The sequence below is a fragment of the Pseudophryne corroboree genome (genome assembly GCF_028390025.1).
Source record: "Pseudophryne corroboree isolate aPseCor3 chromosome 3 unlocalized genomic scaffold, aPseCor3.hap2 SUPER_3_unloc_7, whole genome shotgun sequence".
In the NCBI taxonomy this organism is placed as follows: domain Eukaryota; kingdom Metazoa; phylum Chordata; class Amphibia; order Anura; family Myobatrachidae; genus Pseudophryne; species Pseudophryne corroboree.
The window spans coordinates 600,471-623,021 of NW_026967563.1; the positions used below are offsets into that span (position 1 = coordinate 600,471).

A 22,551-nucleotide genomic window follows, 5' to 3' on the forward strand; every position below is an offset into this window, starting at 1 on the left:
TCATGTGCTATGGTCATAACCTCTGGTAGTACTCTGCCAATATAACACATTCCCTCCGAGCTCGGAGTAAGCCACTTGTACGCTTTTCTTTACACAAATAAAATAATCATCGTCTGGGAGAATATAGGGGACAGTATGCATTAATATCATGTCATATATTATTACATAGATACATAGAATTTGTCGGCAGATAAGAACCACTTGGCCCATCTAGTCTGCCCCTTTTTTTTTTTTATATATTATTTTTTTTTTATCACTAACCTTATTTGATCCTTATTTCTTTGTAAGGATATCCTTATGTCTATCCCATGCATGTTTAAATTGCTCTACTGTCTTAGCCTCTACCACCTCTGATGGGAGGCTATTCCACTTGTCCACTACCCTTTCTGTGAAATAATTTTTCCGCAAATTTCCCCTGAACCTCCCCCCCTCCAGTCTCAGTGCATGTCCTCGTGTCCTATTGCTTCTCTTCATTTGGAGAATGTTTCCCTCCTGGACTTTGTTAAAACCCTTCATATATTTGAAAGTTTCTATCATGTCCCCCCTTTCTCTTCTCTGCTCCAAACTATACATATTGAGAATTCTTAGCCTTTCTGGGTATGTTTTGTGATGTAGGCCATGCACCATTTTAGTTGCCCTCCTTTGTACAGTTTCTAATGTATTAATATCCTTTTGAAGATATGGCCTCCAGAACTGAATACAGTATTCTAGATGAGGCCGTACCAATGACCTATACAGTGGCATTATTACTTCTTTCTTTCTGCTGCTGATTCCTCTCCCAATGCAGCCAAGAATCTGACTAGCCTTCCTCATTGCCTTGTTACATTGCTTACCTGCTTTTAAGTCATCTGAAATAGTGACTCCTAGATCCCTTTCCTCTTCAGTAGTTTCCAGTATAGTGCCATTAATACTGTATTTAGCTTTAGGATTTTTGAGACCCAAGTGCATGATTTTGCATTTTTTGGCATTAAACTGTAATTGCCAGACTCTTGACCATTCCTCTAGTCTACCTAGATCCTCAATCATTTGTTTTACCCCACCTGGTGTGTCTACCCTGTTGCATACCTTTGTGTCATCTGCAAAAAGGCATACTTTCCCTTTAATCCCATTTGCAATGTCACCAATAAAGATATTAAAAAGCACTGGTCCAAGTACAGATCCCTGGGGTACTCCACTGGTAACATTTCCCTCCTGTGAATGCACTCCATTTACCACAACTCTCTGTTTTCTATCCTTCAACCAAGATCTTATCCATTCAATAATCCTAATATCCAATCCCAAACTTTCAAGTTTATTTAGCAGTCTGCGATGTGGAACTGTGTCAAAAGCCTTACTAAAGTCAAGATAAGCTATATCCATGGCTCCACCTTTATCCATCACTTTAGTCACACAATCAAAAAAGTCAATAAGATTTGTTTGACATGATCTTCCCCCAGTGAATCCATGCTGTTTGGGATCCAGTAAATTGCCGGATTTGAGATGATCTACAACTCTTTCTTTTAAGAGTGTTTCCATCAATTTCCCTACTACTGATGTAAGACTCACTGGTCTGTAGTTGTTTGCCTCTTCCTTGCTTCCACTTTTGTGCAGTGGGACTACGTTTGCTCTTTTCCAGTCCCCTGGAATTTCTCCTGTAGCTAATGACTGGTTGAATAAATCTGTCAATGGTGCTACCAGCACCTCTTTAAGTTCTTTTAGTATCCTTGGATGTATCCCATCTGGCCCCATAGATTTGTCCACTTTCAGCTTTGAGAGTTCTGTTAGGACCTTCTCCTCTGTAAATGTACTTGTTTCATTTTCCTGAATATCCCTGCAACTTAACTGTGGCCCCTTCCCCTCTCTTTCAGTAGTAAATACTGAGCAAAAATAATCATTAAGATGATCTGCTATTAAATTGTCTCCCTCAACAAGATTCCCAGTGTCCGTCTTTAGTTTTATAATTCCGCCTTTTGTTTTTCTTTTTTCGCTTATATACCTAAAAAAAGTTTTGCCTCCTTTACCCACTGACTGGGCCATTTTCTCCTCAGCTTGTGCCTTTGCACATCTGATTACCTTCTTTGTCTCCTTCTGTCTAACAAGATATATCTTTTTGTCTTCATTATTTTGTGTCTGCTTATATTTCCTAAAGCCATCTTTTTTGCTCTCACAATATTTGCTACTTCTTTTGCAAACCACACTGGCTTCCTTTTCCTTGTGTTTTTCCTAAAAGTTTTGATACAAAGGTCTGTTGCCTTCAATATTGCACATTTGAATGTTTTCCACCTCTCCTGCACTGTTTCCAAGTTCCTCCATTCTGCCAAAGAATCGCTTACACATTTTCCCATCCCTACAAAATCAGCCTTCCTAAAATCCAACACCTTTGTTTTTGTATGGGACGAGTCAGTCTCTGTCTTAATGCTGAACCATACTGCTTGATGATCACTGGATCCGAGGTTTTCACCCACTTTTACGTCTGATAATCTGTCTCCATTTGTAAGTATTAAGTCTAATATTGCGTCTTTCCGAGTGGGCTCCCTCACCAATTGGTGGAGGGATGCTCCCTGAAGGGAATTTAAAATGTTCCTACTTCTAGTGGAACTAGCAACAGACACCTCCCAGTTTACATCAGGAAGATTAAAGTCTCCCATGATTATTACCTCTCCTTTTAATGCCATTTTAGTTATGTCCTGCAATAGGTTCTTGTCAAGTTCCTCTTTCTGACCTGGTGGCCTGTATATCACGCCAATACGAATAATCAACTTTTCCCCTGTTTCTATGGTCACCCAAAGGGCCTCAGTTTTTTCTTCAATACTTTGTATTAATGTAGTATTTATGGCATTTTTTACATACATTGCTACCCCTCCCCCGATTTTTCCAATTCTGTCCTTCCTAAACAAAGTATATCCCGGTATAGCTATGTCCCAGTCATGATTTTCATTGTACCATGACTCTGTAATTGCCACAATGTCTAGATCATCCCTTGTCATTATTGCAGTTAGTTCTGGGATTTTATTTCCTAAGCTCCTAGCATTTGCACACATAGCTTTTAGAGTTTTGTTTGTGCTTTTTCTGTTCCTAGCTATGTTCTTCTCTCTGCCTATTTTTATTTGGTTTTGATCTGAATTATCTTCTGTTGCTGTGGATATGCTTCCTATTCCCTTTGCCTGCAGAAACAATACCTCTGTGTTGGGGGAGCAGATTTCTTTATTCCTATTTGGTTCACTGCCCCCCTTTGTTAGTTTAAATAGCTCTTGATGAAGCATCCAAACTGTTCAGTTAGTATTTTCGTTCCCGTTGAAGATGGGTGCAGGCCGTCACTTTTGTATAAGCTCCTATCTTGCCAGATGGTGTGACTATGGCCTATAAATCCAAATCTCTCCTCATTGCACCATGTCCTTAGCCAAACATTGAAGTTTCTGATGCAATGAGTTCTGTCTTCCCCTCTGTGTACTGGCAATACTTCTGAAAAAGATACAGTGGTTGCCACCTGCTTCAGAGCAGTCCCTAACTTCCTAAATTCATCTTTTACAGCCATGAGTTCTGCATTTGCCAGGTCATTTGTCCCTAGGTGGACAATGACATCCACCTCCCCATCTTTTCTTGCTGCCTTCACAATTCTTAGCATGCGCTCTTTATCCCTTGGAGCTGTGGCTCCAGGAAAGCACCTTACTTGTTTCTCTACTTCATTTGCATTTCCCAGATGTATTCCTCTAATAATGGAATCTCCCAAAAGAAGTGCAGTCCTTTTTGGAGATTCAATTTTCCTGTTCCATTTCCTGTTCCTATGGTTGGTAGATGTCCCCATATCCTCCTGTTCTGTAGTGCCTCTATTGTATTATTCTTCTGAAGAAACCTGTCCCCAGTCCTTTCATCTGCTCGACACAAGTACTTGGCTGAATGATGTGCGCACAATAGCCCTGCGCCACTTTTCCAGCCCACATGGTTTTAGCCCCACGTGTGTACCTGTATCTGAAGAACCTTCCACTTGTGGCTATCTCATGTACAAGCCTGGTATCAATGACTCCTCCATCTGCTCTGAATGAAAAGGTCATTGTTTGATTGTTCCATATCACTTCCCAATTTCCAGATTTTCTAAAATTGGTCAGGTTGAAACATAAGTGACCTATCTACCTGGTACTGGTGGAGCTTTAGACTAGGGGGCTTAGATATATTATACTTTATGTCCACCGGTCTCCCTCCGTGTAACCCAAGTACCTCATCTATCGTTAAATGGTATGGCACTAATCCCGATTTACTCTGTCCTTGAGGTACTTGTGAGCACACCCAGCATTCTGTTTGGTCTAAAATCGTACCCACTAATGAGTGATAGTCACTCAAAGGATGTTTGTCAATATCGATATTATTGATTGACTGATATCTCTGGATTCACTTATCTTCGACTATGTTATCGCAGTACTTACATATGCAGTTTTCATCAGACAACAACCCTTCACATTTTCTCCGAGCTCTGTGACTACCAGATCTCTTACTTTTACCAGCTCTGACCAAAGTGATACGCTGATCCTGGGGTCCTACCAATCCGTACTCTCCATCAGACCCCATTCCAGATACTTGCTTGACGTCTCGGGGGGCCCTCACAAAAACAAATTGTCCTGAACAGAGTCACCAGAAAAATACGAAACAGTCTCTTGGGATGGATCCATTTCGTTAGGAACAAAAATAGGACGAGAGAAAAAAAGAAAAATGAAGTGGGGAGGTGAAAAAAAAAGAAAAATGGTACGACAACCATCCTTGATTTTGCTAACCATCCTTGGCTTTGCCAAACATACTTGATCTTTGCCAACTGTCCTTGATTTTTCTGCTCTCCACGCTCAGGTGCCGTCCAACAGTCCTGCCTCTTTAGCTTTCCCGGAACAGATTCTCTAGTGATTCGAGGTTCTCTTTACCTTTCTCCTTGTCACGAGTTTTCTCCGGGTCAACAACCTTCTTGCAGTGGGACGAGTGGACCCAAGTCTCTCTTTCGCCGACCTTCAGTGCTGTTGTGCTGGTCAATAAAACTTGGTACAGTCCTTCCCACCTGTCAATGAGGCAACCTGAGCGCAGAAAATTTCAAATCGTCACAAAATCCCCAGGTTCAATGACATGACAATTACTGTTCGGTAGGTCAGGAATCGCCAGTTTTAGATTCCTTTGCTGGTTTCTCAGTTGCTGGCTCATCCTAACCAAATATTGCACAGTTATTTCGTTATTGCATTTCAAATCATCCTGGGGGTCTATCATTACATGCGGTTGTCGACCAAAAAGAACTTCGAAGGGTGATAAGTTAAGCAGTGACGTGGGAGTGGTTCTGATGCTGTACAATACTAGTGGAAATGCCTCTGGCCACAACAGTCCAGTTTCAGCCATCACTTTGCTCAGCTTGTTCTTAATAGTGCTGTTCATTCTCTTCACCTTCGCACTTGCCTGTGGCCGGTATGGAGTATGCAGCTTACTATTAATACCCATCAGTTTGCACATGATCTGAAAGACTTCACCTTTAAAATGGGTCCCCCTGTCACTTTCAATCATTCTAGGGATACCATACCTGCACACACATTCCTGCACGATTTTCTTTGCAGTGAACACGGCAGTATTTGTGACAGTGGGGAATGCTTCTACCCAGTTGGAAAAGACATCTGTACATACTAACACACATTTCAAATTTCTGCAGGGTGGTAGCTGTATGAAGTCAATTTGTATTACGTGGAAAGGTCCGTCTGTAGGAACGATATGGGATGGCTCCATCGGTATTGTCTTCCCAATATTCTTCCTCAAGCAAGTAAGACATGTCATTGCCTTCTTAACTGCATGTGAAGAGAACCCTGGTGCACTCCAGTAGGCTCTCACCAACTTGGACATACCTTCTTTGCCCAGATGAGTCAGACCGTGTGCCGCCTCAGCTAGGCTTGGGAGATATGCCCTGGGGGCCACTGGCTTACCGTGTCCATCTGTCCAAAGTCCTGAGGACACCTGACCATATCCCTTCACCTTCCAAACGACCTTCTCCTGTAGGGAACACAAATCTTGCATTTCAATTAGTTGTTGCATGCTTACAGTGTTAAATGTCATCAGTGGTGTGATGTTGGTTTGTATGGTTGTGCTTGCTGCTGATTTTGCAGCTTCGTCCGCCCGGCTGTTACCAAGTGAGATTGGGTCTTGGTTGTAAGTGTGCGCTTTACACTTGATAACAGCCACTCTGTCAGGTTCCTGTATTGCCGTCAGCAGTCTTTTGATGTGTGACGCATGCGCCACGGGTGTGCCAGCTGCTGTCATGAAATTTCTGAGGCGCCATAGGGCCCCGAAATCATGTACCACTCCAAACGCATATCTAGAATCCGTGTATATATTAGCTGACTTACCCTTTGCCAACTCACATGGTCTGGTCAGTGCTACCAGTTCAGCGACTTGTGCTGAGTGAGGTGGACCAAGGGGTTCAGCTTCTATGATACCTTCGTCATCTACAACTGCGTATCCGGTGCACAGGTCTCCTGATTCCGTCTGTCTGTGACAAGTACCGTCAGTGTAAAAGGTAAAATCTACGTCCTCTAGTGGGTTGTCACTGATGTCAGGTCTTGCAATGAAGGTCTGGTTTAGGTATTCCATACAGTCATGCATGTCAGTGTCTGCACTAAATCCTCCTTCACCATCATTCTCATCTCCCACCCTTTGTGCATGACAAGGCACACTTGGCAAATAAGTTGCAGGATTTAGTGTGCTGCACATTTTGATGGTGATGTTTACAGGGGCCATCAATGACAGTTCCCACTTTGTACACCTGGTAGATGAGACATGTCTGGTTTGGGCAGAGTTTAGCAAGGCTGACACTGCATGGGGTGTGTGGATGGTCAAGTCATGTCCTAACACTACATCTTCACTTTTACTTACCAACAAAGCGATGGCTGCAACACTTCGTAGGCAAGTAGGGAGAGACCGTGCTACAGTGTCCAGTTGTGTGCTGTAGTAGGCTGCCAGTCTGCTGGCATCACCATGTTTCTGGGTTAAGACTCCTGCCGCGCAGCCAGCACTTTCTGTTCCGTACAATTCAAAGGGTTTCTCATAGTCTGGCATTTCCCAATGCTGGTGCTTGTGACAAACACTCTTTTAGTCTCTCAAACGGTTTCCTCAGTATGAGAGACCCGGTCTGGTTTGCTTGATGAGACCATTTCTTGCACTGGTAATGCCAAAATAGAGAACCCTGGAATCCAATTCCGACAGTACCCACACATTCCTAGAAAGGTACGGATTTGTTGCTGGGTTTGCGGCAGAGTCATGTCGCGGATGGCCTGTATCCTGTCAGTGGTAAGGGGTCTCAGTCCTTGCGTCAGGCAGTGTCCCAAATACTTAACCCTTGTCCTGCACAACTGCAATTTATCCTTTGAAACCTTGTGTCCTGTCTCAGAGAGGTGAAACAGAAGCTGTTTAGTATCTGCCAGGGACGACTCAAATGAGTCAGAGCACAACAACAATTCATCAACATATTGTATTAGCACTGACCCATTTTCAGGTTGAAAGGATTGCAAACAGTCATGCAGGGTTTGGGAGAAAATACTTGGGCTGTCAATGAAGCCTTGGGGTAGATGGGTCCATGTGTACTGTACTCCCCTGTAAGTAAAGGCGAAAAGGTACTGACTGTCGGGGTGGAGAGGGACAGAAAAGAAAGCAGCAGAGGTCAATCACAGTGAAGTAAGAAGAGGTTGCGGGGATCTGCATGAGAATGACCGCTGGATTGGGCACTACGGGGAATTGACTTGACTATTTTATTTATCCCTCTTAAATCCTGCACTAGCCGGTATCCCCTCCCCCCACTCTTTTTCACGGGGAAGATGGGACTGTTAGCTGGGCTGGACATCCTGACAAGGATGCCCTGCTGTAGCAGCCGTTCTATGACAGGGTAAACTCCTAATTCCACCATGGCTTCAGAGGGTACTGGGGGATTTTTGGAGCTATCCTGCCATCTTTTATTTGTACTACTGGGGCTACATTCGCCATCGATCCAGTGTTCTGTCCATCTTTGGTTCATAGGGAACCTGGTATTTGCGAGATAATTTCCTCTACCTGCGATGGACAAGTGTCTAGAACGGTAGAGTGCATCATTAGCCTTTGTGGTGCGTCTAACATATCGTACTTCCGGTGCGTGATTTTCAGGGATATCTAAAAACACACCCTCAGGTGTACAATATATGACACACCGCATTTTACACAAGTCTCTGCCTAGTAGGTTAGTCGGGGCCGACACAGCCAACAAAAATGAATGTTTGGTATGCAAAGGCCCTATCGTAACCTCTGCAGGTCTAGTCAAAGGATACTGCTGCACTTTTCCCGTTACTCCCATAGCCGAAATGGTTTTGGCCGAGGTCAATATACCGGTTGGAGATTTGAGTACAGATCTGGCCGCCCCTGTATCTACAAGAAATGGTTGTAGTGTTCCAGCTACATTGACCATGACCTTAGGTTCACTTCCAAGGCCAGCAATCAATTTCACTGGCTGCAGACTACAGGTGTGACCTAACCTCTATTGTGGTCTTGGACCCTCCCGCGGGGCATTGGCAGCTACAATATGTGAGGGGGATAACGGTAAGTTTTCGGGGGTTTGCCAGTCCCTCCGTGGTGGGTACCTCCTTGTTTCCCCTCTATGCGGCTCGTACTCTCTCCTGTGTGATCCCTGATCCCGCCTATGTGTGTAGTTATGTGGCTCGTATCTTGGTCTAGGGGGTCTATATTTATGTGTGCTATTACTTGTACACTCCCTGGCATAATGCCCTTCCCTTTTACAAAGAAAACATGTTGCGGGCCTCCTCCAGTCTTCAGGGGTCTGGGGGTTTGGTTGGGTTGACGTTCCTTCCAGCGCCTGAATGCTTACCATCATCAACCGATCCCCGTGTGTCTCCCTGGTTTTGAGGATATTACGGTCGTGGTCAATTGCTGATTCCCTTAATGCAGTTACCATAATACCCTTCCAATTCAGTAGGGAGGTTTGCACTCTGATCCTCTGTGCCTCCTTCAGCCCCTCCATTAGTACAGAGACAGCTACCTCCCTGTGGTTGGCATTTTCCTTAATATCCTCTACCCCAGTGTATCTAGCCATTTCCTGTATAGCACTGTGGAAATGCTCGGATGCCGTTTCACTTTCTTTCTGCCGTATGGAGAAGATTTTATTCCATTTAACAACAGTTGGGAAATACAATCCTAGTTGCATGTTGATCTGCCTGACATTCTCCAGATTGTAATCATCAGTGAGTGGCACTTCTGCATTTAGCCTGCAGTCTGTGATAAATTTGGGGATGTCAATATTAGGGGGAAGACTCGCTCTCAACACTGTCCGCCAATCTTTATTTGTGGGCTCTTGGGAATGTCCCAATTCCTTTATATATTGTTGCCATTTGACTAGATTCTTTCTGGGGTCGGGGAATTCTGCCATAATTGACCTCAGTTCTGTTCGGGACCATGGACAATGCATAGCAATGTTCCTGATGGGGGTCACCCGCTGACTATCAGTTTTCCCATTGGGAACTGCAATCACCCTGACCTGGTGTAACTCGACCACATTGTTTTTATTTGTCTCTATAATACAGGGGGTTACTGTCTCTGCATAATGGACGGTTCCATACTTACCAGTGGTCACGATCTCATCCGCCCCTTCGCAGGCTGTTGCTGCCACTGCCCTTTCTGGTTGGGCAGTGCCCACCCGAGTTTCCTGTATGGTGGCTGCCAGGGCGGGGGCTGACATCATGCTGGGTTCGTCTTCCTTGTTGCTACAATCTTGGGGAGAAGGTAAAACAGTGTACAACTTACATGGGTTAGGTAATATATTATTTGGAAAACCTTTATCGGATATCCTAGAATCAGAGGCTGAATCGAAAAAGGTCAGATTTCCGGCTACCTATAACCCTAAGTCCAAGGGTTTAAAATTTCGCTCTTTTCGTTGGCAAAGCGAAAGCTAAAGAAGAGCCTAAGCAACCCCAGTTTAAATCCAGGGGTAGGAAGCAGTGGGCTAGTAAAAAGCCAGCTTCCAAACCTGAACAGAAACTGTCAGCCTGAAGAGACGGGCCTCCGCCTGGAGGATTCCAGGGTTGGGGGCCGACTCCTTCATTTTGCACACATATGGCAAAAGTCAACAGCAGATGCTTGGGTGCAGAAGGTGGTATCTCAGGGGTATGGGTTCCCATTCAGGAGACAGCCTCCTCAAAGATTTTTTTGCACCAGCCCGTCTCGTATAGAGTCGAAGGCAAATGCCCTGCAAGAAGCAGTCCAAAAATGACTGCAGTCAGGTGTGATTGTCCCAGTACCTCCATCACAAAGGGGACAGGGGTTTTACTCCAATCTATTTCTAATCCAGAAGCCAAATGGGTCATATCGACCAATCCTCCATCTGAAAATGTTAAACAAATACATTTGGATCCCAAAGTTCCACATGGAGACGTTATGCTCCATAATGTTGGCTATGGAACCGGGAGATTACATGGTACCTCTGGATGTACGGGATGCTTACCTACATGTGCCTATAGCACCGTCACATCAGTGTTACCTCAGGTTTGCTATCCTCCAGGAACATTTCCAGTTCCAAGCTCTGCCCTTCGGGCTAGCTACAGCACCCAGGGTGTTTACCAAGATCATGGTGGTTATGGCAGCTTGTCTGCGCAAACAGGGGGTAAGAATATTCCCATACCTCGACGACCTGTTAATCCTAGCACATTCGCAGGAGTTACTTTTGAGCCATCTTCAACAGACGATAGTTTGTTTACAGAGACACGGGTGGCTCATAAATTGGGAAAAGTCGTCCCTGAATCCGTCACAGCGGATGGTTCATTTGGGGGCCATATTGGATTCAGACCTACAGAAAGTTCTCTTACCAGAGAAAAAGATAGTCAAGGTGCAGGTCATGGCTCAGGAAGCGTTGCATGCCCAGACAATGTCAGTCCATGCAGAAATGCGACTGTTGGGTCTGATGGTATCAACCTTCGACATGGTGGAATATGCGCAATTCCACTCCAGACCGTTGCAGCACCTTATTTTGACCAAATGGAACGGAAATCATCAGACGATAAAGAAGCAGATGATAAAGATTCCAGTGAAAGTAAAAAGGTCTCTAGCGTGGTGGCTACAGACAGACCATTTAAACAAGGGAAGACCTTTTTGGATAAAAGAGTGGCAAGTCCTGACAACAGATGCCAGCCTGCAAGGCTGGGGGGCAGTACTCGGAAGCCTATGGTTCCAGGGAAAATGGACCGCAGGGGAAAGTCGCCTGCCGATAAATCTGTTGGAGATAAGGGCCGTTTACTTGGCTCTAGTTCAGGCAAAGGACAATCTACAAGGAAGACCAGTCCAGTTCCGCTCAGACAATGCGACGGCAGTAGCATACCTCAATCATCAAGGAGGAACTCACAGTAAGAGTCTGATGGAGAAGTAACTCCCATTCTAAAATGGGCAGAACTCCATCTCCCAGGATTGTCAGCAGTATTTGTCACTTGTGTACTAAACTGGGAAGCAGATTTTCTCAGTCGGCACACCATTCAGGAAACCGAATGGGCACTACACCCAGAAGCGTTTCAGACACTGGTGAACAGATGGTGTCTACCGGAGATAGACCTTATGGTGTCTCGTCTAAACAACAAAGTTCCGAGGTACGGATCAAGAACAAGGGACCCAGGAGCGGTCCTGGTAGACGCACTGTCAGTAGAATGGAGGTTTCAGCTGGCATATCTGTTCCCTCCAATATCTGTTACCCAGAGTAGTGAGAAAGATAAAACAGGCAAAAGGAGCAATCATTCTAATAGCTCCAGCTTGGCCAAGAAGGCATAGGTACACAGATCTGTGGAGAATGTCTGTGGATGCACCGATACTGCTCCCTCAACGTCCAGATCTACTAATGCAGGGTCCTTGTTGTCACAGTAATCTGGATCGCCTGTCTTTGACAGCGTGGCTGTTGAAACCTCTATCTTAGAGGCTAAAGGATTTTCGAAACAAGTAATCCAAAGCATGCTTAGAGCAAGAAAGCCTTCTTTGGCCCGTGTGTATCATAGAATATGGCAAACCTATATTCACTGGTGTACTGGAAAAAATTTAAATCCGAGATCTTTTAAAGTAGCTAGGATTTTGGATTTCCTTCAGGCAGGATTGGATAAGGGGTTGAAAGTTGCTTCCTTGAGGGTTCAAGTTTCAGCGTTAACTGTATGGTTTCAGCAAAAGATTGCTGATTTACAGGATGTACGTACATTTTTTCAAGGAGTAGTACATATTCAACCTCCATTTGTTCCTCCTGCAGCCCCCTGGGATTTGAATTTAGTTCTTACATTTCTCCAGCGTCCTCTGTTTGAACCACTTGAGAGAGCAGATCTTTAATGCTTAACGGTTAAAGTTCTTTTTATACTGGCAATGGCGTCAGCCAGAAGAGTGTCAGATTTAGGAGCATTATCATATAAGTCTCCTTTCCTAAGTTTTTTTTCTAGACAGAGCAGTTCTCAGAACGAGATCTAGTTATCTTCCAAAGGTGGTATCAAAGTTTCACCTGAATGAAGAGATTGTAGTCCCAGCTTTTCAGGTATCGGGACTATCTGCGGGAGAAGCGTCGCTGGACGTGGTCCGAGCTTTGAGAATCTACATAGATCGTACTAGTGCCATCAGGAAAACAGATTCTCTCTTCATCCTATATGGATTCCATAGAAGAGGATGGCCTGCTAGTAAACAGACACTGGCGAGATGGCTCCGAATGGTAATATCAGAAGCTTATTCTCATGCAGATCTCCCTATTCCGGCTAATGTCTCTGCACACTCTACACGTAAGGTAGATCCTTCTTGGGCAGCACAGCAGGGTGCTTCAGCAGAACAGATATGTAGGGCAGCCACATGGTCTTCCATAAACACATTCATCAGACATTATGCCTTGGATACTTTTGCCTCTCATGACGCAGACTTCGGGCGAAAGGTCCTCCTGTGCAATCAGGAGCGTCCCCACCACTAAAATGGCTTTGGGAATCCCAATGTTGTCCTGTGGACCCAGCCAGAGAAATATACGTTATGGTAAGAACTTACAATTGATAACGGGATTTCTCTTATGTCCACAGGTATCCACAGGGATCCCACCCTGATGCATCTCATTTGAGGATCTAGACAATCACTAAAACCTCTTCCTTCTTGTATGGAAGGGTGTGCATGTGTGTTCTTATCGCCTAAACAGGTCTCTGCCTGATGTTCCTGCCTAAAATCGCTGTGGAAAGAACTGATCTGACTGAGTCAGGGGGCGGGACTATATGGCGAGGGCCCCAATGCATCCTGGGTGGCCAGAAAGCTCGTGACCGTGTTGGTGCCATTTTCGCTGTCGCTCGACAATATCCCAATGCTATCCTGTGGATACCTGTGGACATAAGAGAAATCACGTTATCAACGGTAAGTTCTTACCATAACGTATATTTTTTCCTGTTTGTCCTGTGGTTCACACCAGCACCTCTGAGACAATACAGCACAAACGCGGTCAGCAACACAAGTTAGTTTTAGACACAATGCAAAAGGACGTGTCCCCACGCTTTGTTGCTAGGCCAAAGTCTGTGTGGTCCTGTAAAGTCCGAGTATGGGGTGAAGCGGACGAGCTCCCAACTGTTAAGTTCGATTAACTTTCAGGAAAAGCCAGTACCCTTATTGCACAATGAATCGGGCCGCTGCGGCCACTACGTGTATGCACTAAACCCCTATGTACGCGAGTTGTGTAAGCACGCCAACACGTAGTGAGCACAAAGTAGCTACTCGTGTGACTGAATATACCTTAAACAGAAACAGAATGCGACACCAGTATTTGTATGTTATGTTGTGGTCCAAAGCAGCAACAAATATTTACTCAAAAGGTGATAACAAAGAAACACTACACTAATACAGAGAAGAAGCTACAACCAATGAATACATACGTTAGTTCGCCTGTGCCACCAATATCCGGTACTCAGTCGATCTGGATAGATGACCTTAAGAGCATGAGACTGAGACCGGCCCAGAGGCTTGGCTTTTATACAATATTCCAAAGTACATAACAATAGAAACTAAGCTCTTCATCCATAGGTCAAGGAGCAGGTCATTTACAGTACGAGAGGGGTCATAGGTTGGTTCGAACAGGTGGGCGCTGCTTGGTCCAGGTGTACTTGCTGGAATCCGCCACTGGGTTCCCGTCAAAAGTCAGGAAAATACAGTAAGATATGATTATTGAATTCCTGCGCATAACTATGCGCAGGAACATGCGATTACATGCAGACTGCTATCGGAATGTTGGCCATAATTTCTCTTACGTCCTAGAGGATGCTGGGGACTCCGTAAGGACCATGGGGTATAGACGGCTCCGCAGGAGACATGGGCACTGTAAAGCTTTAGAATGGGTGTGCACTGGCTCCTCCCTCTATGCCCCTCCTTCAGACCTCAGTTAGTTCCTGTGCCCAGTGGAGACTGGATGCACTGCAGGGGAGCTCTCCTGAGTTTCTCTGAAAAAGCTTTTGTTAGGTTTATTACTTTCAGGGAGCACTGCTGGCAACAGGCTCCCCGCTTCGTGGGACTGAGGGGAGAGAAGCAGACCTACTTAACTGATGGGCTCTGCTTCTTAGGCTACTGGACACCATTAGCTCCAGAGGGTCGGAACGCAGGTGTCGTCCTCGCCGTTCGTCCCGGAGCCGCGCCGCCATCCTCACAGAGCCGGAAGATAGAAGCCGGGTGAGTATAAGAAGAAAGAAGACTTCAAAGGCGGCAGAAGACTTCAGATCTTCATGAGGTACCGCGCAGTGGTAACGCTGCCCGACATTGCTCCCAGTTCACACTTACAGGCGCCACAGAAAGGGTGCAGGGCGCAGGGGGGCGCCCTGGGCAGCATAAGTATACCTCAAATAGGCACTGGCAGAGTACTTATACTGCGGAGGCAGTATAATTTCAAATCCCCCGCCAGTATAAAGATTTAGAGCGGGATCAAAGCCCGCCATCGAGGGGGCGGAGCTTGATCCTTAAGCACTAACCAGCGCCATTTTCTCCTCAGCATGCTGCAGAGAAGCTGCGCTCGGACTCTCCCCTGCTGATATCAAGTACAGAGGGCCAAAACGAGGGGGGGGGTGCACATTATTTGGCGCAAAAGTTTGGTGTATTACACATTTATATAAAAAGCGCTGACAGGCTGGGACTTTGTCTCTGTATGCAGTGGCGCTGGGTGTGTGCTGGCATACTCTCTCTCTGTCTCTCCTAAGGGCCTTATTGTGGGACAGTCCCCGTAATATTAGATATCCCAGTGTGTGTGGGGGTGTCTGTACGTGTGTGTCGGCATGTCTGAGGTGGAAGGCTCATCTAGGGAGGAGGCAGAGCAGATGATTGTGGTGTCTCCGTCGGCGGCGCCGACACCTGATTGGAAGGATATGTGGAATGTTTTAAATGCTAATGTGACTTTATTACATAAAAGATTGGACAAAACAGAGTCCAGGGAGAAAGCAGGGAGTCAATCCATGGCTTTGACTGTGTCACAGGGCCCTTCGGGGTCTCAAAAACGTCCCCTTTCCCAGGTAGTAGACACTGATACTGACACGGATTCCGACTCCAGTGTCGACTATGATGATGCTAGCTTGCACCCAAGGGTGACCAAGAGTATTCAATATATGATTGTTGCAATAAAAGATGTTTTGCATATCACTGAGGACCCCTCTGTGCCTGACACGAGGGTCTGCATGTTTAAGGAAAAGAAACCTCAGGTAACTTTTCCCCCATCTCATAAGCTGAACACCTCATTTGAAAAAGCTTGGGAAACTCCAGACAAGAAACTGCAGATTCCCAAGAGAATTATTATGGCATATCCTTTCCCCTCCCAGGACAGGTTACGGTGGGAATCCTCGCCCACAGTGGGCAAGGCTTTAACGCGCTTGTCAAAATAGGTGGCGCTACCATCCCCTGATACGGCAGCCCTCAAGGATCCTGCTGATCGCAGACAGGAAACTACCTTAAAATCAATTTATACACATACGGGTGCCCTATTAAGACCGGCAGTAGTGTCGGCGTGGGTGGGTAGCGCAGTTGCAGCGTGGGCAGATACCTTGTCGTCTGACATTGACACACTAGATAAAGATACCATTTTTTTGACCTTGGGTCACATTAAGGACGCAGCATTATATATGAGAGAAGCTGCAAGAGCTATTGGGCTGTTGGGTTCAAGAGCCAATGCCATGGCGATTTCTGCTAGACGGTCCCTGTGGACCCGCCAATGGACAGGTGATGCTGATTCAAAAAGACATATGGAGACTTTGTGAAGTTTTATTTGGGGAGGGCCTCGCAGACCTGGTTACCACAGTTACCGCGGGTAAATCTTCTTTTTTGCCTTATGTTCCCCCACAGCAAAAGAAAACACCGCAATATCAGATGCAGTCCTTTCGGTCGCATAAGTTCAGAAAGGGTCGCGGCTCTTCCTTCTTTGCCAGAGGTAGAGGGAAAGAGCGCCTGCTGCGACTAGTTCCCAGGAACAAAAATCCTCCCCAGCCTCTACAAAATCCACCACATGACGCTGGGGCTCCGCTGAGGGAGTCCGCACCGGTGGGGGCACGTCTTTGACTCTTCAGCCAAGTCTGGGTTCAGTCGGACTTGGAACCTTGGGCGGTAGAGATTGTGTCCCGGGGCTACAAACTGGAATTCGAAGATGTGCCTCCTCGCCGATTTTTCAAATCGGCCTTGCCAACTTCCTCCCCAGAGAGGGAAATAGTGGCAGCTGCCATACAAAAGCTGTGTCATCAGCAAGTGATTATCAAGCTTCCCCTACTACAACAGGGGAAGGGTTTTAATTCAAGCCTTTTTGTGGTCCCGAAGCCGGATGGCTCGGTCAGGCCCATTCTGAATCTAAAATCCCTGAACCTATATCTGAAAAGGTTCAAATTCAAGATGGAATCTCTCCGGGCAGTGATCTCCAGCCTGGAAGTGTGTGTGTGTGGGGGGGGGGTTATGGTGTCACTAGATATAAAGGATGCGTACCTTCATGTCCCCATATATCCTCATCAGGCGTACCTGAGATTCGTTGTACAGGATTGTCATTACCAGTTTCAGACGTTGCCGTTTGGGCTTTCCACGGCCCCGAGGATTTTCCCCAAGGTAATGGCGGAAATGATGGTGCTCCTGCGCAAGCAAGGCATCACAATTATCCCATACTTGGACGATCTCCTGATAAAGGCGAGTTCAAGGGAGAAATTGTTACAAAGCGTGTCTCTCTCCCTGAGACTACTACAACAACACGGCTGGATCCTAAATCTACCGAAGTCGCAGTTGGTCCTGACAACTCGACTGTCGTTTTTGGGCATGATTCTGGACACAGAAAAACAAAAGGTCTTTCTCCCAGAGGAAAAAGCCCAAGTACTCCAGAACATGGTCAGAGACCTGTTAAAACCAGGAAGAGTGTCAGTTCATCAATGCACTTGTGTATTAGGAAAGATAGTGGCGGCCTACGAGGCCATTCCATTCGGCAGGTTCCATGCAAGGACTTTTCAGTGGGACCTTCTGGACAAGTGGTCAGGGTCCCACCTGCACATGCATCGGAAGATTGCCCTGTCCCCCCGGGCCAGGGTCTCTCTCCTGTGGTGGCTCCAGAGTTCTCACATTCTAGAGGGTCGCAGGTTCGGCATTCAAGATTGGGTTCTTGTGACCACGGACGCAAGCCTCCAAGGATGGGGAGCAGTCACACAGGGAAACAATTTTCAGGGAATATGGTCCCGCCAGGAGGCTTGTCTGCACATCAATGTGCAGGAATTGAGGGCCATTTACAACGGCCTCAAACAAGCGGAGACTCTTCTTCGCAACCTACCTGTTCTAATCCAGTCAGACAACGTCACGGCCATGGCGCATGTGAACCGCCAGGGCGGGACAAAAAACAGAGCAGCAATGGCAGAAGCCACCAGGATTCTTCGCTGGGCGGAAAATCATGTTAGCGCTCTGTCAGCGGTCTTCATTCCGGGAGTAGACAACTGGGAAGCAGACTTCCTCAGCAGACACGATTTCCATCCAGGAGAGTGGGGACTTCATCAAGAAGTCTTTGCAGAAGTGACAAGTCGTTGGGAACTTCCTCATATAGACATGATGGCGTCACGCCTCAACAGGAAGATTCGGACATATTGTTCCAGGTCGAGGGACCCTCAGGCACCAAATCCTAGCTAAAATGGGTATTCCAGAGGAGGTCATCCCTACTCTTATTAAAGCTAGGAAGGATGTTACGGCAAAACACTAACACCGTATCTGGAGAAAATATGTGTCTTGGTGTGAAGCCAAGGATGCTCCTACTGAGGATTTTCAACTAGGACGTTTTCACCATTTTCTGCAGTCAGGTGTGGATATGGGCCTGAAGTTAGGCTCCATTAAGGTGCAGATTTTTGCCATATCCATATTTTATTAGAAGGAATTGGCTTCTCTCCCAGAAGTCCAGACTTTTGTAAAAGGTGTGTTGCACATCCAACCTCCTTTTGTGCCCCCGGTGGCACCATGGGACCTTAACGTGGTGTTACAGTTCCTTAAGTCACACTGGTTTGAACCGCTTCAAACCGTTGAATTGAAGTTTCTCACTTGGAAAGTGGTCATGCTATTGGCCTTGGCATCTGCGAGGTGGGTGTCCGAATTGGCGGCCTTGTCTTACAAGAGCCCCTATCTGATTTTCCATGCGGATCGAGCAGAGTTGAGAACTCGTCCTCAATTTCTGCCTAAAGTGGTTTCGTCATTTCATATGAACCAACCTATTGTGGTGCCCGTGGCTACGGGGGCCTTGGAGAATTCCAAGTCCCTTGATGTAGTCAGGGCCTTAAAGATTTATTTAGCCAGAATGGCTACGGTTCGGAAAACAGATGAACTGTTTGTCCTGTATGCAGCCAACAAGGTTGGCACTCCTGCATCTAAGCTCGCTGGATCTGTAACATGATTCAGCAGGCTCATTCTATGGCTGGATTGCTGGTACCAAATACAGTAAAGGCCCATTCCACTAGGAAGGTGGGCTCTTCTTGGGTGGCTGCCCGAGGCGTCTCTGCATTACTACTTGGTCGGGGTCAAACAGTTTTGCTAAGTTCTACAAGTTTGATACCCTGGCTGATGAGGACCTCGTGTTTGCTCAGTCGGTGCTGCAGAGTCATCCGCACTCTCCCGCCCATTCTGGAGCTTCGGTATAAACCCCATGGTCCTTACGGAGTCCCCAGCATCCTCTAGGACGTAAGAGAAAATAAGATTTTAAACCTAACGGTAAATCTTTTTCTCCTAGTCCGTAGAGGATGCTGGGCGGCTGTCCCAGTGCGGAAACATTCTGCAAGACTTGTATATAGTTATTGCATACTTAAGGGTTAAAGTTGAGATCAGTCTTTGGCTGATGCTGTTTTGTTCATACTGTTAACTGGTTATTATTTACCATGTTGTACGGTATGTATGGTGTGGGCTGGTTGTATCTCGCCCTTAGATAACAAAATCCTTTTCCTCGTGCTGTCAGTCTCCTCTGAGCACAGTCCTAACTGAGGTCTGGAGGAGGGGCATAGAGGGAGGAGCCAGTGCACACCCATTCTAAAGCTTTACGGTGCCCATGTCTCCTGCGGAGGCGTCTATACCCCATGGTCCTTATGGAGTCCCCAGCATCCTCTACGGACTAGGAGAAAAAGATTTACTGGTAGGTTTAAAATCTTATTTTACTGTACATGTGGATACCAAATACTATGTTCTGACCTATTTCTGTCCCCTCACATCCTGTAAAGGTGAATACCTCCTTTGCTGTGCCTTCCAAGTAAGTGTAAGTTGCTGGTGTGATGCGTGTAGACTATGTGTAAATAATGCACTAAGTGAATGAAATATGTCTCTGTGGCTTTTCTATGCGTATGCTACCGTATTTACTCATACCACGCGCTAATACGCACGACCTGCGAGCACATGTACGCTGCGTGTGAGTATGCGCACGCACGGCCGAACACGTGCACGCACATAGACCACTCTGAATGAGGTTTGTATGTGTAGTGTGAGTGTGTAATATTTTTGACTTTGACACTACCTTACCAATACTTCCAGGAGTAACGTTAGGAGACATTTCTCTGATCCATCAGTATGACTGATGTTATTATTCATCTAGAATCTCCAATTCATACGCTATGTTCCCCATCCATTGTTTTACATTGGTGCTGACATAGGATTTGGCGAGTGACTACATCTCCATTTATACTTCATGGTTAGTTACCAGTACAAGAGAGATATATCTAATGGGCCCTACTCACTTGCCGAGGTGCCCGACGGCCGATACGGCCGACGAGCGACCCGGCGGCGGGGGGGGGCAGTGACGGGGGGAGTGAAGCTTCTTCACTCCCCCCGTCACCCGGCTCCATAGACGTGCAGGCAAATATGGACGAGATCGTCCATATTGGCCAGCATGCTCAGCCGACAGGAGACCAGCGATGAACGAGCGCGGGGCCGCGCATCGTTCATCGCTTTAGTCTCCACACTGAAAGATATGAACGAGATCTCGTTCATTTATGAACGAGATCGTTCATATCTTTCAGTTTATCGGCCAGTGTGTAGGGCCTATAAGTCTTATTATAATATTACATTTGTTATTGTGAGTGTTCTCAGGAGGGTGGACACAATGATAATCTGAGACACAATATTATAAAGCCTTCATTAAAAGTTATGTTTTATTATACACACACATTTACAATTAAGTGTCCCAGAGAGTCGTCTTCTCCTATTGTTTACAAGATTAATATTGTTCCAGAAAATGTCACATTTCCATAATGTATTTTATTTCCAGCAGATGGACACACAAGCAGGAATATCTCAGAAGGACATCTAATGTTATCCCTGGATTGTGACATAAAAGATAATGACAGTAGACAGGATTCTCCAGGAGATAACCCCATTAACCCAATTATTCATCCAACTCTATCAACTGATCCCTCTGATCCTGGGAAATGTTCTCCTGATCACTCTGATATTGGTGCATCTGTTACAGCTCTGACAGTAGATACAGTGTTTCCCTGTTCTATAGATGTCAAATATTTTACACAGAACACTAAGCCTATTAACCCACAGGCAGGTGAGAGGCCATTTCCGTGTTCTGATTGTGGGAAATGTTTTACATACAAATCGAATCTTCTTAGACATCACAGAAGTCACACAGGTGAGAAGCCATTTCCATGTTCTGAGTGTGGGAAATGTTTTGCACACAAATCAGATCTTGTTCAACATCACAGAAGTCACACAGGTGAGAGGCCATTTCCATGTACTGAGTGTGGGAAATGTTTTGCACGGAAATCACATCTTGTTGAACATCAGAGAAGTCACACAGGTGAGAAGCCATTTCCATGTTCTGAGTGTGGGAAATGTTTTGCACACAAATCAGATCTTGTTTCACATCAGCAAAGTCACACAGGTGAGAATCCATTTCCATGTTCTGAGTGTGGGAAATGTTTTGCACACAAATCAGATCTTCTTAGACATCAGAGAAGTCACACAGGGGTGCAGCCATTTTCCTGCTCTGAGTGTGGGAAATGTTTTTCCTGGAAATCGCAACTTGTTACACATCAGCGAAGTCACACAAGTGAGAAGCCATTTCCATGTTCTGAGTGTGGGAAATGTTTTGCACAGAAATCACTTCTTGTTATACATCAGAAAAGTCACACAGGTGACAATCCATTTTCTTGCTCTGAGTGCAGGAAATGTTTTACCCAGAAATCACTACTTGCTACACATCAGCGAAGTCACACAGGTGAGAAGCCATTTCCATGTTCTGAGTGTGGGAAATGTTTTGCACACAAATCAGATCTTGTTAAACATCACAGAATTCACACAGGTGAGAAGCCATTTCCATGTTCTGAGTGTGGGAAATGTTTTGCACACAAATCAGATCTTGTTTCACATCAGCGAAGTCACACAGGTGAGAAGCCATTTCCATGTTCTGAGTGTGGGAAATGTTTTGCACACAAATCAGATCTTGTTACACATCAAAGAAGTCACACAGGTGAGAAGCCATTTCCATGTTCTGAGTGTGGGAAATGTTTTGCACACAAATCAGATCTTCTTAGACATCAGAGAAGTCACACAGGTAAGAAGCCATTTTCTTGCTCTGAGTGTGGGAAATTTTTTGCACTCAAATCATTTCTTGTTAGACATCACAGAATTCACACAGGTGAGAAGCCATTTCCATGTTATGAGTGTGGGAAATGTTATGCACACAAATCAGATCTTGTTTCACATCAAAGAAGTCACACAGGTGAGAAGCCATTTCCATGTTCTGAGTGTGGGAAATATTTTGCACACAAATCAAATCATCTTAGACATCAGAGAAGTCACACAGGTGAAAAGCCATTTTCTTGCTCTCAGTGTGGGAAATGTTTTTCCCGGAAATCAAAACTTGTTATACATCAGCGAAGTCACACAGTTGAGAATCCATTTCCATGTTCTGAGTGTGGGAAATGTTTTACACAGAAATCACATCTTGTTAATCATCAGCAAAGTCACACAGGTGAGAGGCTATTTCCATACTCTGAGAAATAAATCAGCTCTTGTTGCACAAAATAGACATCACTCAGGTGAGGAACCATTTTAATCTTCTGAAGTATACTTCTTGCCATGCATTGTTCT

At 45.6% G+C, this 22,551-nt stretch overlaps 1 protein-coding gene across 1 annotated transcript in view; it reads left to right on the forward strand.

Moving 5' to 3' along the window:
- LOC134984605 (zinc finger protein 850-like) overlaps positions 1–22,487 on the forward strand; it is a 207,107-nt gene extending 184,620 nt beyond the window's left edge. The window contains exon 3 of the mRNA XM_063950149.1: positions 21,005–22,487. Within this exon, the coding sequence (XP_063806219.1) occupies positions 21,005–22,464 (1,460 nt within the window). The 3' untranslated portion in view covers positions 22,465–22,487. The remainder of the gene's footprint in view (positions 1–21,004) is intronic.
- Positions 22,488–22,551: the final 64 nt, after the last annotated feature.